This window comes from Macrotis lagotis, chromosome 3 (genome assembly GCF_037893015.1).
Source record: "Macrotis lagotis isolate mMagLag1 chromosome 3, bilby.v1.9.chrom.fasta, whole genome shotgun sequence".
Taxonomy (NCBI): domain Eukaryota; kingdom Metazoa; phylum Chordata; class Mammalia; order Peramelemorphia; family Peramelidae; genus Macrotis; species Macrotis lagotis.
The window spans coordinates 251861520-251877174 of record NC_133660.1 but is presented as its reverse complement, the minus strand read 5'-3'; the positions used below and the strand labels follow the sequence as shown (position 1 = coordinate 251877174).

Here is a 15655-nt window from a genome sequence, read left to right as displayed (position 1 = left end):
GGGTTGTTCTTGCTACTGCAGGTTAATTGTGCCAACCTAATCATGACAAAGGAAAAGCCAGTCTTCATTTATAAAAAGTCATCCCTGAAAGTCTGCATTCCCGGCTTGTTTTGTTTTGGTTTTTAAACTAACTAGAGCTAATGTGCATTTCTGAAATCCTTCAACGAGTGATTGGATTTCCAGCTTAATAGGGGGCGCCATTAGGATGCAGGCTATTCTATACTCCTCTTACTGGAGGAGTTGAGCGCCTACGCTCTAAAATGACCAAAATGAAATCACTGATAATTCTTTTTTCTTTACAAGACCAAACAACCTTCATTTATAGTTAACCCCCAACAAACTGAGCATGCTCACCTGGAAGTAGACCAAAAGGCAGGGTTTTACAGGGTTTTTCCCTTCAAATTAAGAATTTGGACAGATGAGTTTTATTCTTTTTTTTTCAGTTGCTCTTATTTAAACAAACAAACAAAATCTGAAGTTGTTCGGGTACTAAAACTGTGAACCAGAACACGACCTCCAGCTTTTATTATGAGAAGTTCTCCATTTCCTCCAGGGTCAGCAAAGAGAGCAACAGAAATGAAGTTTTCAGAGTATTGTCATCATCATCCTCTTCTTCATCATCATAGGAAATAATGATCATGATCACACTGAAATGTCAGTGCTTAGAGGTTGTTGGGAGACCAAGAGAGGAAATAAGAAAAAAGTCAAACTTCCTGTATGTAAACAGTGATGGTAGAGCACTGTGACCAAGTTTAGGATTCCTTTTAAACTGAAAGTCGCTCCCCTCTTTTAGACAGCTGGACTATTGATTTATTTTAATGGCTAAAATGTAATTTTCAGCTTAGATCTCCCTGCGTGGAAGATTTCAGTTTTCATGAAGCAGCCCAGGCTCAAGTGTAAGCGGATATATCCCTTTAATAGGGTAATTACTAACTTGTCTAGACTTGTTTTGAAGCGATTGTTATGAGCACTCAGTTTCCACTAATTGCAAAATTGCTACTTAATTGAAAGACTCTCAATCATCTAGTGCAGCAATTCAGACCCTGGCAGGCTCTGTGATCTCAAACTGTGAAGTGCATTTTAAACAGGAAGCAGAGAGAGAGAGAGAATTCGGTGGAATTTCAGTTTTTCAACTAGGGTGCTTCCAGGAAGACTTTCAGTTGAGGTGGAAACCCATGTGGATGACAAAAATAGCATTAACTTCCATTGTAATACATTTTTTTTATTAGGATGAACAACACACAGATGTGCTTCAAAAGTGAACGAACAGACGTATTGGTTACACCATGCATTCAGTCGTTCTGTTTTGTGTGGAGTAAAGTTAAGTCATATATTATGTTGATAAATTAAATCCTTATGCCATTTCCATGTGGGGTTCAACTCCAATAGATTCAGCAACTGAAAAGGAAAACGGCTATTTCTGAGCTTCTAAGTAATCAACTCACTTTAAAATTCTAGTTTTGCCCAGTATTTAAGAATTCTAGACCTGATTTTAGAAGTTATATGCACTACTCATTTTCTAAAATCCTTCAAATACATTTATTAGCTCCGTGTTCCTGCTCAAGTTACCTAACCTTTGCCTTAGTTTCCTCATCTATTAAAATAACAACAGCAACAATAATAATAATAAATAATAGTACCTACCTCCCAAGGTTGCTGTGATGATAAAGTAAGATAATGTTTAATGTACTTTGAAAATCTAAAAACACTATAGACATGAAAATTATAGTCATTATTAAATTTGGGACCAGCTAATGAATATATACCTGGTGCAGAATTGAGAGCTGGAGAACCCCAATAGCAAGGTTTTTAAGCTAAGATCCATAGGATGTCCTTCAAGGAATCCCCAGGTAGATTTCAGGAGGTCTGTAAACGTAGATGAGGAAAAAAGAAAATTCTAAATTTATTTTTACTGACCTCTAACTAAAATTCAGCATTTCCTTTTTGTATAACTATAGGCAACACACAGAAAAGTCAAGAACCTTTTTTTTTTCTGTTTGGATGACAATGGGGAAAAGGATACTTCCTTCTCTGAGATTTAGTTCTTCGTCTGTAAAAATTTCGATGATAATAATAGCTATAGTTCCAATTTCATTCTATTGTGAATCTCAAAGGTGATTGTAGATAAGGCAATTTGCAAACTCTAAAGCACTCTTCAGGTCAGCTTTTAGAACTGTTCAGGTAGTAAAACTATGAACCAGAACACAACCTCCAACTTTTATTGTGAAAATATCTCCAGGGTCAGCAAGAAAAGCAACAGAAATAAAGTTTTCAGAGTATTATTATCATCATCATCATCTTCATTATCATAGAAATAATAGTCATGATAACACTGATAATCTCTAAATTCATCCCATGGTAATCTCACTTCTAAACATAAGGGAGTGTTCATGAGTATTCTTTCATTTAAAGAAACGTGTCCCATGGATCATAAGATCATAAACCTAAAATCTCAAAGTGACTTTAGTGATCATGACATCATAGATTTAAAGCTGAAAGGCAATTCAGATGCCTTGGTCAATCTCCTCATTTTACAGAGAAGGAAACTGAGGTGCAGGGAAGGGAAGTAACAAAAATAGTTAAATGTCAGAATTAGGATTGCAATCCATGTCCTGAAGGAAGAAATGAGATTATAGAACCACAGGTCTCATACTCCCTATTCATAATCAAGAAAAATTTTGAGGGTGGGTTCTGTTAAATGAGTTTGACATTTTTTTTTTCCATGAGCAAAATAAGCTACTTTATTAAGCTTCCTTGACAGCTAAAAAAGTATAGGTTTATTTGTTTATTTACTTGTGTTCTGGAGCTCCCCCTCTCCAAGAACTTAATTTAAAAAGAACGCTTCCACTGTTGTCATGGCAGCCATCTACTGATCTGAGAGCTCACAGAACCTAGTAACTCTAGGGTGTGAGCTTTCATCTTACTTTCTCTGGGCTGATGGAAATTTTATGATTACCTTCTGTGCGTTCTAGGCATGACTTCCCACTGTGGGGCAGTTAAGGTAGGATTTCTGATTCCTCTAGGGAAGTGCCTGAAAATGTTATGGAAACAGCCCTGAATTTCAAATAGGCTTATTAGCATAAAGTCTCGAAGAGAGCCTGCCATTTAATTAAAGGTATTTACTATGGATGAAATGAAAGTTTGTGGGAAAGGAACCTCTAGGAAAATGAAAGAAGCAAGTTCTCATCAATGAAGCCCTTTGCCCAATAACCCAGAAACTGGAACATTAGTGCCACCTAGGGAAGGAAGTCTCAATTTACCCAACCAAGGGCTGCAGTGGACTTCAAGATAACCAGATTCCAATGTTTTAGTCTTTAGGGTTTTCAAGGCAATTTTCCCTTTGATTCCTTTGCAAGATTGAAGAGTGTGTATCTGTCTGGGTGGGGGAACAAGGGGGTGTAGAAGTATTCTCAAATATTTGGGGCCATGGCTGTTGAAGGAGAGCTCCTATAACTCAGTTATCTATCTACTGAACCTTCTGGAGTTTATATAGTCCTTAACATAAAAGCACCTCCTGTGATCTATAGACTGACCTTGGTTTTACATTTACTATTTCCAATGAAATTTATAAAGATAGCAAGTTGAAAGGTGTTGCTTTCAGTCATTTGCCTCAGGCATTTTCATATGCTTTCCAAGGTACCAGAAATATCAAATAAGTACAAGAGAGAAAACTTTTGAATTTATGTGTTCCCATTATTTACTTTTAATTTGTAAAACAAAAGTATGATTGAAAAGATCTAAGAATGAAAATAAGAGAGGCAATGTGGCTTATTGGATAGAGAACCATCTTGGAATCAGTCAGGAATCAAGTCGAAAGCATTTATTAGACATGTTATAGAGAAATGGTTTCAGATGATCATAACCATGAATAAAACCAGTATCTACCATGTACCAGACCTTGGGTTAAGTTCTAGGGTACCAAAAGGACCAAAAAAAAATAATTTCTCCTCAAGAGACTCAGTCTAATATGAGGGTTCAAGTTTTGCCTGTGACTCCACCTCTCAATGTCTCATCAATCAGCCTTTACTCACTATAGGCTGAATACATTTATCATTGAGTTAGGTGCCAAAGACAAAAGTGAAAGTCTCTTCCCTCATGGAGGGACCCTTACTCCCCTGTGTGACCTCAGACAAGTCACTTTTCTGATCCTTGGATTTTCATCTTTAAACTGTGGGAGCTGAAAGTGTTAGGAGGCTCTTAGCTAGGATCCATGGACAGATTTCAGGGGGTCCATGAACTTCAGTGGGGGAGAGGGGAATTAGCCCTTAATTTTTACCAAACTCTTTTTGAAACAGAATTTTTTCTTCAGTTATTTAAAAACTTTATTCTGAGAAGGGAATCATAGCTTCCTCAAAAGGGGGGGGTGACCCACTAAAAGGTTAATTGCTTCTATATTAGATGATCTCTGAGTTCCTTTCCAACCTTCCATCTTTGGTATAACTATACACATAATTAATACAAAGTTTATTGGGGGTAAAAACACACATCTGATTCAAATCTCAGTTCTGAAACTTATTCCCCAGGTGTCTTTGAGCAAATCATTTAACCACCTGGGTCTCAGTTTCTTCTTCTTTATAATGGGAGAGTTGGGCTGGATGTGCTTAAGGGAAAGTTCCTTCCAGTTTTAGATCTGGAATCTTATTTTATGAAATTATGATCTCACCATAAAATGCAGAAAGGCTGGCAGCCTGCAGTAGTAGAAGGAATTTTCACACAATGAGTTTTCCACACCAGTGAAATCATAGATCTTGATGAAAATAAGAGGATAAAATTAAAAGTCTCATGTCATAGGCATTTAATAACCAAGAAAGAAATGGTTTCAGATGACCGTACCCATGTACTAAACACAAAGAACTTTTTCCTCCTGTTCCAGATTCTCTTACCCACCCCCCAAAAAAGATATTTGATCTAAAAAAAATGCAACTCTTTGATCCAGGGTTACAGATTCAGTGCTGTTACACAGGGATTGACATTTCTGAAAATATTAACACCAGGCAGAAGAAACCCAAACAAACTGTGTTTGGGGGTTAGGGGTGAAACCATATGTTTTAGGGGAAATTGAAATATGTATATACATATATATATATATATATATATACACATACATATAGTATTTTTTGCATAGTCCCATTTACAATGTAGCTTAGTGAGATTAAAAAATGTATCACGTGTAACATTCTTTGTTTAAAAAAATCATGCTTGGCCTGTGAAATTCCAAAATGATTCATTTAGACATCAGTTACAAAGATGTGTTGCATACACTTTTTAATTAGAGAATTGTCTGAGGAAAGCCAAAGGTTAAATTGGAAATGAGGTTCCAGTCTGCATTGGTGGAGGGAGATTGTGCACTGTGAGTCCCCCACTGAGATAAAATAAGATCTAGATAAGAAAGTAAAAAAAAAAAAAAAGAAAGAATTTGTTTTTAATGTTTTTACTTTTTGGTTAGAAATGGACCTAAGTTGCTGAAACTTATAGTTTCTAGTATCTTTTCATTTTTGTACATGTAAGAGGGAGAGAGGTCTTACATTATAAAACAATGATACAATCATCAGCCAATCAATACGCATTTATGGTTGGGGCAAGTTACAATGTTCTGGAAGCTAAGGCCCCTGTACAATGAAGGAGTCGGATTAGATGGTCTATGAGATTCCGTGAAGGTCTAGATTTATGAACCTGTGACCTAAAAGTGGCTGAGATTGAGGTAATCTGGCTAATGTTTCTCAATTTTGTAAATTCTCAAATATAGGCTAATTACTTCCTTCTAATCTAGAATATGGAAGCAGTTGAAACTTTAGAGAACCAAAGACCTTGCTACCAAGCTAATGGTAAGAGGTTGATTGGCAGACTCCCAGATTTTACTCTTAGCATAAAGACCATTCCATATTAATTTCAGCAGCTAGTTATCTATCCAGTGCAACCTACTGTCTGTGCTGTATATGAGAAGCAGCTTAGAATAGGCACAGACCATCAGCTCTCAAGTTCTGTAGGAGCACCTGGACTCTGTTCCTGCCTCTGGTTCTTTAACCCTCCAAAAAAAAATCACTGAATCTCTATGTATCCTTGGCAACTCCCTCAGACTATAAATTACTGGGCACTTGTGAAACTACATGGAAAGAGAGATCTTTTTCACTGGGAGTTCCCTATCCAAAATCACAATTCTAGATCCCTTCACTTCCCTCCCCTCCAAGCCTTAAAGAATACTCCTTTTCAAAGAGCTAACAGTCTTTGCCATACAATATAGTTGTCTTTCATTCTTAAAGACCACCATATCAGGGAGGTGAAGCCATGATAGGCATGTGAATTGGATTTGAGTGAGGGGCTGTGCTGCCAAGTCACCAGCCTCACTTTCTCCTCCAGAACCTTCTGGGTCCAGTAGCCAGATATGAATCAGGATGACTGGAGATGGCCCTGTAATGGGAGTGATGGAATATAAGCTACAAAGAAATTCATAGGATTTTGAATGAGAAGTGACCTTCGAGGTCATTTAAACTACCCTCCTTATTTACAGTTAAGGCAACTTATTCAAGGTCACACATAGTGTAAGTAATTGAGCCAAGATTTGAGCCCAGATCTTTTGGTTTTAAACCAGGATTCTTTCCATGACACCACAGTGGCCACCTCCCAAGATGGTATTTTATGCTGTAAAGGAGAATTCTGGGCAAAATTCAAAGAATTCATTCAAGTCTTAGGGAACAGCTTATAGGAATGTGTGCAAGTGGGAGAAAGCACTAGATCTGGGAACAATGAGTAAGGTCCCTTTGGCTGAAATAAAGAGCCATAAAGTAAAATATGATCAGAAAAGTAGCAACATAGATTTAGTGCTGAAGGTGACCAATGAAGTATAGTTTTGTTCTGAAGACAATGGCATTAAGATTTGGAGATTTACAAGATCAAACTTCTGCATTAGGAAAATTCTTTTGGCCATTATGTGAAAGGTGATTTTTGTGAGGAGAAAGATTGGCAACAGGGAGAACATTTAAATGATTCTTATAATTCAGATCAAAGAGTAATGAGGCCCTTTAACCAGGGTGTTAATAATGGGAATGCAGAGAAGAGAGGGAACTTGTGACAATGAGCCACTTCTGAAAGTCCCTTTCCATTGCCAGCCTTTTACTCAACAACTATAATGTTTATAAAGTGTACAGATATTCATATAAAATTTGCATTTAATTTTTATAGCCAATAGCTTATGTTGGATGACAGACTCAAGACTCACAGACAAAAACTTTGGAAACTTTGGGTCAAAATCAACTAGATAAAATTGAACAGAAATAAATGTAAATTCCCACATATAGGTACAAAAAATGAATTGTTCAAATATACTATGGAAGAAACATGGTTCAACAGTTGTTAAACTCTAACCCCAGTATGAGCAGCCTAAGTTCTAAAAAAAAAAGGGGGTAAAACAAAAACAAAACAAAACTATCACAATTTTGGGCCTTATGTAAATAAGTGTAGTGCTTGGTAGAACTGTGATTACAGCAGACAAGTTAGGTCCCCATAGGGAAAAATTTGGAATGAAGGACATTTTAATAATGAATATTAGTGGCATTCTTATGACCATTTAGATTTGTAAAGCATTTTAATTATTCAATCAATAGAGTTTAATAATCTACCAGGCACTGTGATAGAAGATAAAAATGGAACAACCCCTGTCCACAAGGAGCTTACGTCCAATCATTATCTTATTTCTTAACCTCCATGAGATAGGTGCTATTACTATTCCAAATTTGCAGATGAGGAAGCTCAAGCTCAGAAAGGTTAACTACATACTGGTCCATGGTAACACAGTTCACAGATGTCAGAAGTGGAATTTGAGCCATTTTTGTACTTGAAATTTCTTCAATACAGAGAATATAGGTGATTATTGGATTATAAGTCACATCAAATATGTTACAGTGAAGGCTGGGAGTTCCAATTGAATGAGAATATGCACGTGACACAAAAATCAAACCAAACCTAAAGCCAGAGACACCTCGACTACCATATTAAGTTTTGGGGTCCTGTGCTTCAAGAAAGAAATTTTTAAGATAGAAAAACTGATAGATGTCCAGAAAAAGGTAATTAAGATGATGAGTGATCTGGAAACCATGTCCCATATTGGGGAAGGTTGTTTAACTTAGAGGAGAATGGCAGAGGCCATGACTGTTTCTTTCAAATATTTAAAGAACTGTGTTGCTCCAGGGGACTGGATCTAATGGACAGGGAAAGAGGAATTTGCTAATAGTTGGGACTGTCCAATACTGAAATAAACTCTCTTAGGAAGGAATCAGTTTGTGTTACAAAGGTTTTTCAGAGGATCCCTTCCTTCAGTAGGTGGGGAGTTGAAATAGCCAGCCTCCATTCCAAGATTCCAAAAATGACAAATGTCCTTGTTTTATAATTCATTGAAAATGGTAGTAAAATCTCAGTCCATCTTTTCCTTGATTCTTGGTCCCAAGAGATTGATAGTTTGTAAAATGGCTGATAAAATTCTTCCTGTTTCATAGTAAACTCATTCACTGTACTTTTTTTTTGTACTTGTAAGTGGAAATATGTCTCTTCTCCAAAGCAGTTCATTTCTTTAATGAACTATTGAGTAAATCTGGCAAAAGCTGAATGTCCATATGTAGGGATTATTGAAGAAATAGATGCATTGAGCTTTAGCGTCTTGTGGAGCAGTTGGGTCTGGAAGATACAATCTCCTTTCTGCCTCCATGAATATCCTTGAAAAATATTTTTTAGAAAATATTCCAAAAATGTTACCACTATAACTCCTCCCCAAGTGACCTACCATGGAATTATTTTATTCTCAGGATCCTTTTCTTCTTGTTCCTTCTTGAAGCTTCATGTGGTTCCTAACTTGTTTTGTTCTTCAAAAAATTATTTGGAGAATATCCAACTTGACTGAGCAACCATGAGGCAAACTAGGATCATGGGAGTAATAATCTTGTAGGAATCCATTATGAAATCTCAAACCTCATCCATGTTACACTACATCCTGGACCAACAAATTCAATATAATCTCTCTCTCTCTCTGGCGCCTGAAGGATTTCAGACATTAGGTACACTTTGCATGTTTTCTGTTCTCTTCTATTTTAATCCTTTCAAATAAAAGAATAAAAGCTAAGGTATCATCATATAAGTTTATGAACCCTTTTCTCAATTCATTTGCCACTAAGTACTGTAAGACAGTGTTTCGTTGATTATTCCTTACATAGATCCCATTATCCATTCATCTTCTGATTCTGAAAGAGGCTTGCTTAAAGAATTATCTGATGAGCAAATGCTATGATGGTCTTAGCAATTGTTAGAACACCCTTGCCAGCATTCTCAACTACTGAACCGTTTCTGGTAGAAGGCATGGTACTCTTCAAGAACTTGGTCTGCTTTTCCAGATCTCCAGGTTTTTCCTTCCCTCACAAATGGAGTCTTGGAAAGTTGAGGACTTGCTTGCCATAATTGCTTACTTGAGCATGTTGATTGAACAACCCTTTGTGCCCATGGTGTCATTACAGAAGTGGTTATAGTAGGAGCTTCCTGGATTGAGAATTCCAAGGGTGTTATTAGCAATTTTTTCTTAATTGTGGTATTTTGACTTATTACAGAATTTCAGAGTTACAAGGGATTTCATTGGCTATTTAACCCAACTCTTAAGCTAGCAATGTCCCATTAGACAACATACCCAAAATAACCAACAGATGGTTGCTTAGTCTTTGAAATAAAACAAACAGGAGGGTCTCACTGCCTCCCAGAGGCATCCCAGTCCATATCTGGATAGTTCTAATGCCAGGCAGTTTAACCTGATTGAACCTGAGGGCAGAGACTATTTTGCTTTTTCATTGTATCACTACTACTAAGTGTCTAGTACTCACTAAATACTCAATAAATGCTCATTGATTGATATATGAGCCTTTGAGATATAATCTTATGATCTCATCTATATATAGACCTAAAACATAGTTTTTTTTTAAAAAATCAATCTGCGGTAGTTTGGTTTTTTGTTTTTAAAAGTATGTTTCCAGTCCTTCCTAGACCCAAGAGGAGACACACTGACACCATAAGGGTATGGACAGAAGTTGGGCATATATTATAGTAACTTAAGATTGGTCAAACTCTTTGCTCAGAATCCTGTGAGCTAAATAGTAGGAATATTACTATTGAGTGGTATGGAAGCATTCCTGGCTTCACCCTTTGTGTCAAGCCTTAACTTGGAGACCAGTGATCTTTCCCTTACACCAGTTCATATGACCAACCCCACAAACAGACCACTTTGTCAGTTTTAAGTTAACTTCAATGGCCACTGAAGCTCTTCCAACTCTATTTCTGTGACTCTGTGAACACATTGACCCAGGAGGATTCCTTGAAGGCCACAACCATGGTTTTTGTCTTCCTTTGTATCCTGGTTCTTAGTACATTCTTCTTCACAGGGAACCTGCACCACTAGACCATCCATTTAGCACAAAATTGAGTATCTTTCTTCTTTGTTGACATACCTTTGAAATCTTGCCCAATAATGTTCTGTGGGTAAGAGAAGGAAGTTTTCAATAATAATGTTTTCCATTGTGGAGTGTTTTGTTCCTTTCAAATGATGACAGTAACAACTAACCTTCCTAAATGGTACTTTAGAGTTAGCAAAGCAGGCTGTACGTTTGAGGTAGCTGAGTGACTCATTAGAGTCTTGTTTTTTAGATAGGGTGATGTCAAACTCAGATCAAAATGGCTCCTGTGGGCCACACATTGATGTGGAAAACCACAAATTAACTTCTTTTTGTTGTATTTTGTTTTGATTTATTTTGCTAAACATTGAACTTTGCTAGAGTCTGGAATACCTGAATCCAAATTCTCTCTTTCTTGTACTTACTATTTGAGTGACCTTGGGCAGGTTACTTAAACTCCATAAGATTTAATGCTTTCTTAACACGCTTCACAAAGACCCCATAACCCATTCATATTATAACTCTCAAAGAGAAATCCCTTACAGAATATATACTGAGAAAATGGTATGAAGTTCTTTTTTGTTAAGTCATTTTTCAGTCAAATTCCATTTTCTGTGATCCCATTTGGGGGTTTTTTTGGCAAAGATACTGGAGTGATTTGCTTTTCCTTCTCTAGCTCATTTTTGCAGATGAGGGAACTGAGGTAAAGAGGGTTAAGTTGTCCAGAGGCAGACAGCTAGTAAGCATCTGAGATCACATTTAAATTCAGGTAGATGAGTCTTCATGACTCCAGAATTCAACTTCTAAATAGTGGCATTTTCATAAGAGGCACATTGCCCTTATAAGAACTTGGGGGCAGCTAGGTGGCACAGTGGATAAAGCACCAGCCCTGGAGTCAGGAGTACTTGAGTTCAAATCCAACCTCAGACACTTAATAATTACCTGTGTGACTTTGAGCAAAGTCACCTAACCCCACTGCCTTGCCCGATAAAAAAAAAAAATCTTGGTGAATTTTTCCTGATCTCCAGCTGTTGACTTGTCTACATATGGTCTCTTAAGCCTCAGTGTCTTCATCCATACAATGGGGGGGGGGGGATTTATTTTGCTGAGTTGTTTGTAAGAATTAAATAAGATAGCATATGTTTGCAAACTTTAAAGTTCTATATAAATGCTGTTATAATTGTGACCATTATTTTCTCAGTGGAAAAAACTTTCATATTCATTATCTTACCTGACTCTTTAAGTAAATTAGGTGGGGAAGGATAGACACTATCCCCATTTTATAGATAAGGAAACCAAGACATTCAAGGTCCAGCTAGGGGAAGAAATTATTCAGCTGGACCAGAGTCTTTCTAACAAGCCATACTGTCTATTGGAAGGACTTTAACTTTTCAAACTAAGGGTTAAATAATGAGAGTTCTCTCTATTAGCCAGATTCAGAATGTTTTGATTATCTCAGCCCATTGCCTTCTGTTTGGAGCAGGCTTTGGCTAAGGGAAGTTTCCTGCATGAATTTATATATAGGAATAAATAATCCTCCTTTACCCTAATGACCTAGTTTCTTGACACTTTTTTTATAAAAACAAAGATCCTTACAAATCAGTCCCACTCACGGGGACAGTAAGCAAACTCTACTCTGTTCTGGGACATGGGTCTAGAGAAGAGAATACTTGGGGCTCCCCTGATGGTTCAAGTTTTTGAAGGACTAACCTATGTAAGGGCACTTGCCCTAGACAGAAGAAGGGTTGGGAGTACAAGTTAAGGAGAGACATTGATTTAGATTTGGTGTCAGGAAAATTATATTCAAAATTAGAGCAATTTTTCATGCATCTGCTAGATTATCTCATTTTTAGGATTTGGTAGAGGGGGTGGGGGTTCAGGTGTGTTCTCTGGATTGGATAGCTCTGAGATTCTGCGATTTTCTCAGAATGTTCTCTGTTCCTATTACACCCTTCTGGCAATACCAGAATACAGTTTTATTAGATCCATTTGAAGATGACCTCTTTGCTGGTTTTGTTTATTCATAGCTTCCTCTTGTCTGTCCATCTACCCAAATTCTACCCATCTTTCAAGGTCCATTTCCTCCTAAAACCCTTTCATGACTATTTAGGACCTCACTGATCTCCCCTTATTGACTTCTATATGCTAAGATTTTTCTATCATGTACCTTGATACAGTTCAATTTAAATCATTAGCTCTTGCCGCTGTTAGCCATCTCCCCAAACCATTTCACAAGTCCATAAAACTTACAGATTTTAGGGGTGGCTAGGTGGCACAGTGCATAAAGCACCAGCCCTGGAGTCAGGAGTGCCTGGGTTCAAATCCAATTTCAGACACTTAATAATTACCTAGCCGTGTGGCCTTGGGCAAGCCATTTAACCCCTTTTGCCTTGCAAAAACCTAAAAAAAAAAAAAAAAAAAAAAACCTTACAGATTTTAGAAAGAGATCTCAGAGATTTAGCCCAGTTTTGACTGATGAAACCAAGTACAATAACTCCTAAATAGCCAGCAAATAGCACCAATTCCAAATTCAAGTTTCTCCTCATTTTGCACCTTTCATGGGGCTGGATGTATAATAAATGTTTAATTAATACTTGATCGACTGTTAGTCACTTGTTTCCTTTATGAGGATACTGAAGACAAGGGCATCGCCTTATCCAGCAGGACCTGATTAAAAGTCCCCTGTCAGAAATGAGGCTAGGTTCTAGGTAAATGTAGAAGGGTCACTTAGCTGCCAGTGTACAAGATCCAGCCACTGGCTGACATTGTATTCCTCATAAATTGTTCAAAGGGTATTCTGAATCAAAGGTGCCAATCAATGAGCGGAGCAGATGGGCATGCAATTACTCCCTATTTGTTGCAATAATAGCCGCCTCTCCTTGGCCTTCCTTTAAAATTAATCTGTATAACATTTTTACTTTTACATAGTACCTCTTGGAAATGGTGTAGGCGGTGGGAAGAGTAATGAATTTGGAGTCTGAGGAATTCTGTATCCTAGGCATGGCCCCATATTACCTCTTAGACAAATTATAAACCATTAAACCTGGCCCCAGTTTCCCCTTGTGTAAAATGAGCTGGTTTGACTAGATGACTTCTAAGGTCTCTTCTTGCTTTAAATCTATAATCTTATATGACTTCATGAGTGCAGAAATAATATCCAGATAGCCTTTGGAGCTGGGGTTTCCCCAGTACTAAAGGAGAAAATAGCCAGATCTCTCTTTCACCCAGTCTAGAGAGAGCAAGAGCTTATGACAAAATAAGTTCTATTATGCCTTCCTCACTATTTATACCATCCAAAGTCAATTATTTCAGTCCTTTCACTCTATATTCACTAAAAGAAATATGCTTTTTTAAAAAGATATATTACATCTTTGATGTTGGAAGTAGCTTGGCTAATTTGAATCCTTGACCTCCAGAAGACTGTCAGCAGAGTTGTCTGATTGCATTCCCCCCGGTGGGCATCAGGGCAGAGAATTCTTTTCCCATGATAGTCATTGATGGAAAGTTGAGGATGTTGGTTCTTTCCAGAGTTGAATCCTATGGTTTCTTGTAATGTCAAAGGATTACAGTCAATAGTTTTAATTAAGATGCCTTTGATGTAGAAACACATTTAAAGTTTCCCCATGAATTCACTTCTGTAAATGAGGAAAGCCTTTAAAATGGATCCCATAGAAATCATTCCTAGGGAGGCAGTGGGGGGGACTCCAGGAAGAATGTGGATTTAAAGTCCCGAGGCCTGGGTTCAGCTCCTGCCTCTGCCCCCCCACTCCCTGGGTGACCTGGGACAAGTCACTTCTATGAGCCTCTATTTCTTCGTCTGTAAAATTAGAGGATTGGAATTTGAGGTTCCTTCCAGCTCTAAGTCTGTGGAATAAACTCTGAGCACAACGACCTCCTTGTTGCCGGAACAGGATGTTCCATCTTTCATCTCTTTAAAAACACCTGTAATAAATAGGTTGTTCCCCAGCCCCCCCATTACTTTTGCCTCTTCGACCTCTAGCTTCCTTCAAAATTTAAGGCAGCTTAGTGGCATGGTGGATAGAGCACGGGCCCTGGGATCCAGAGGACCTGAGTTCAAATCCGACCTCAAACCTTAATGATTACCTAGCTGTGTGACCTTGGGCAAGTCACTTAACACCATTTTCTTGCAAAAATATTTTTAAATATAATAAGCAGTTTAAAAACTTCCAATGACATGTAGTAAAAATTTGCAGGTTCCTACACCACCCTCTTTTTTCTGAATATTAAAATTTTGGTTTGTTGATCATTATTAAATTTATAATATAAAAATTTATTTGAAAACCTCACCCCAGTTCAGATGCCCTTTCCTCTTTCTGAGACCTGTTCTCCCCCTGCCCTTCTCCAACTTAGCCAGAGAAATATTACTTTGCATGTCATTTATTTGTGCTCCTCTGTGTGGTGAGGCCCCCACTAAGGTCATTCAACTTTTCATCCGTATCTCTCGAAGCTTTAATCTGTATTTGGCTGAGCATAATTAAATTGGCTACAAGAAGTCAGAGTGTGATGGCTTGGGGTGGTCAGTCAGATGCACACTCTGGTTGGATGTTCCAGGTGGCCTTCAGTCAGTGCCCTGGTCAGCGGCCTGGTCAGCGGCCCGGGAGTCCGGCCTGATCAGTGGCTTGGGCGTCTGGCCTGGTCAGAGGCCTGGACATCCAGGCTGGTGAGGCCCCTCAGGAGTCCGCTCCCTCTGGAGCCTCCAGGCAGCTGCTACCAGTTACCAGTACGCTCTGCTCCAGCGGCCCATGGAGGGATGCCTGAGCTCCTCCTGCCCGTCTGGCTCTGGCTTCCTGGTGAGGCTTCTCAAGGGGACCCTCTGCCAGGCATGCCCCCCATGTGCCCCCTACAATGCCCCTTCAAAGGGTGTCCAAGCAAGAGGAAGACAAGCCAGAAACAGGAGGGGAGTGCGGGGTCCCCGGGGGGGAACCCAGGCTTCTCTCTTAAAGCCAAGGATGCCCCCCACCCCCTTCAGTGTCTGCAATCTGTTGTAAGTCCTCCCAGAATGAAGGCATTTCAGGGAGGGCAAAGCGGGTGAGCCCCTTCCCCTCCGGTCCTGAGGGGCTGCCAAAGGACGGGAGCTTCCCAGCCACTCTCAGGCCTGAATGTTGGGGAGCCAGGGGCAGGGTGGGCAGGATGTCTCCTCGTGTCAGCCTCCTCTCCCCTGACGGGCAAGAAGCTCCTCCTGCCAAGCTGTGGTGGCTGCCTGCACCCTGCCGGTG

The 15655-nt window shown here is 38.8% G+C and overlaps 1 protein-coding gene across 4 annotated transcripts in view; it reads left to right on the top strand.

Moving 5' to 3' along the window:
- BDNF (brain derived neurotrophic factor) overlaps positions 1-15655 on the top strand; it is a 71649-nt gene that overhangs the window by 28597 nt on the left and 27397 nt on the right. Inside the window, exon 1 of one of the 4 annotated variants that reach the window (XM_074227569.1) lies at positions 1236-3001. The exons of the other annotated variants lie outside the window; for them this stretch is intronic. Coding sequence (XP_074083670.1) covers positions 2975-3001 — 27 coding nt within the window. The 5' untranslated portion in view covers positions 1236-2974. Of the gene's footprint in view, positions 1-1235; positions 3002-15655 lie in introns of those variants that run through there. 4 annotated transcript variants of the gene reach the window in all.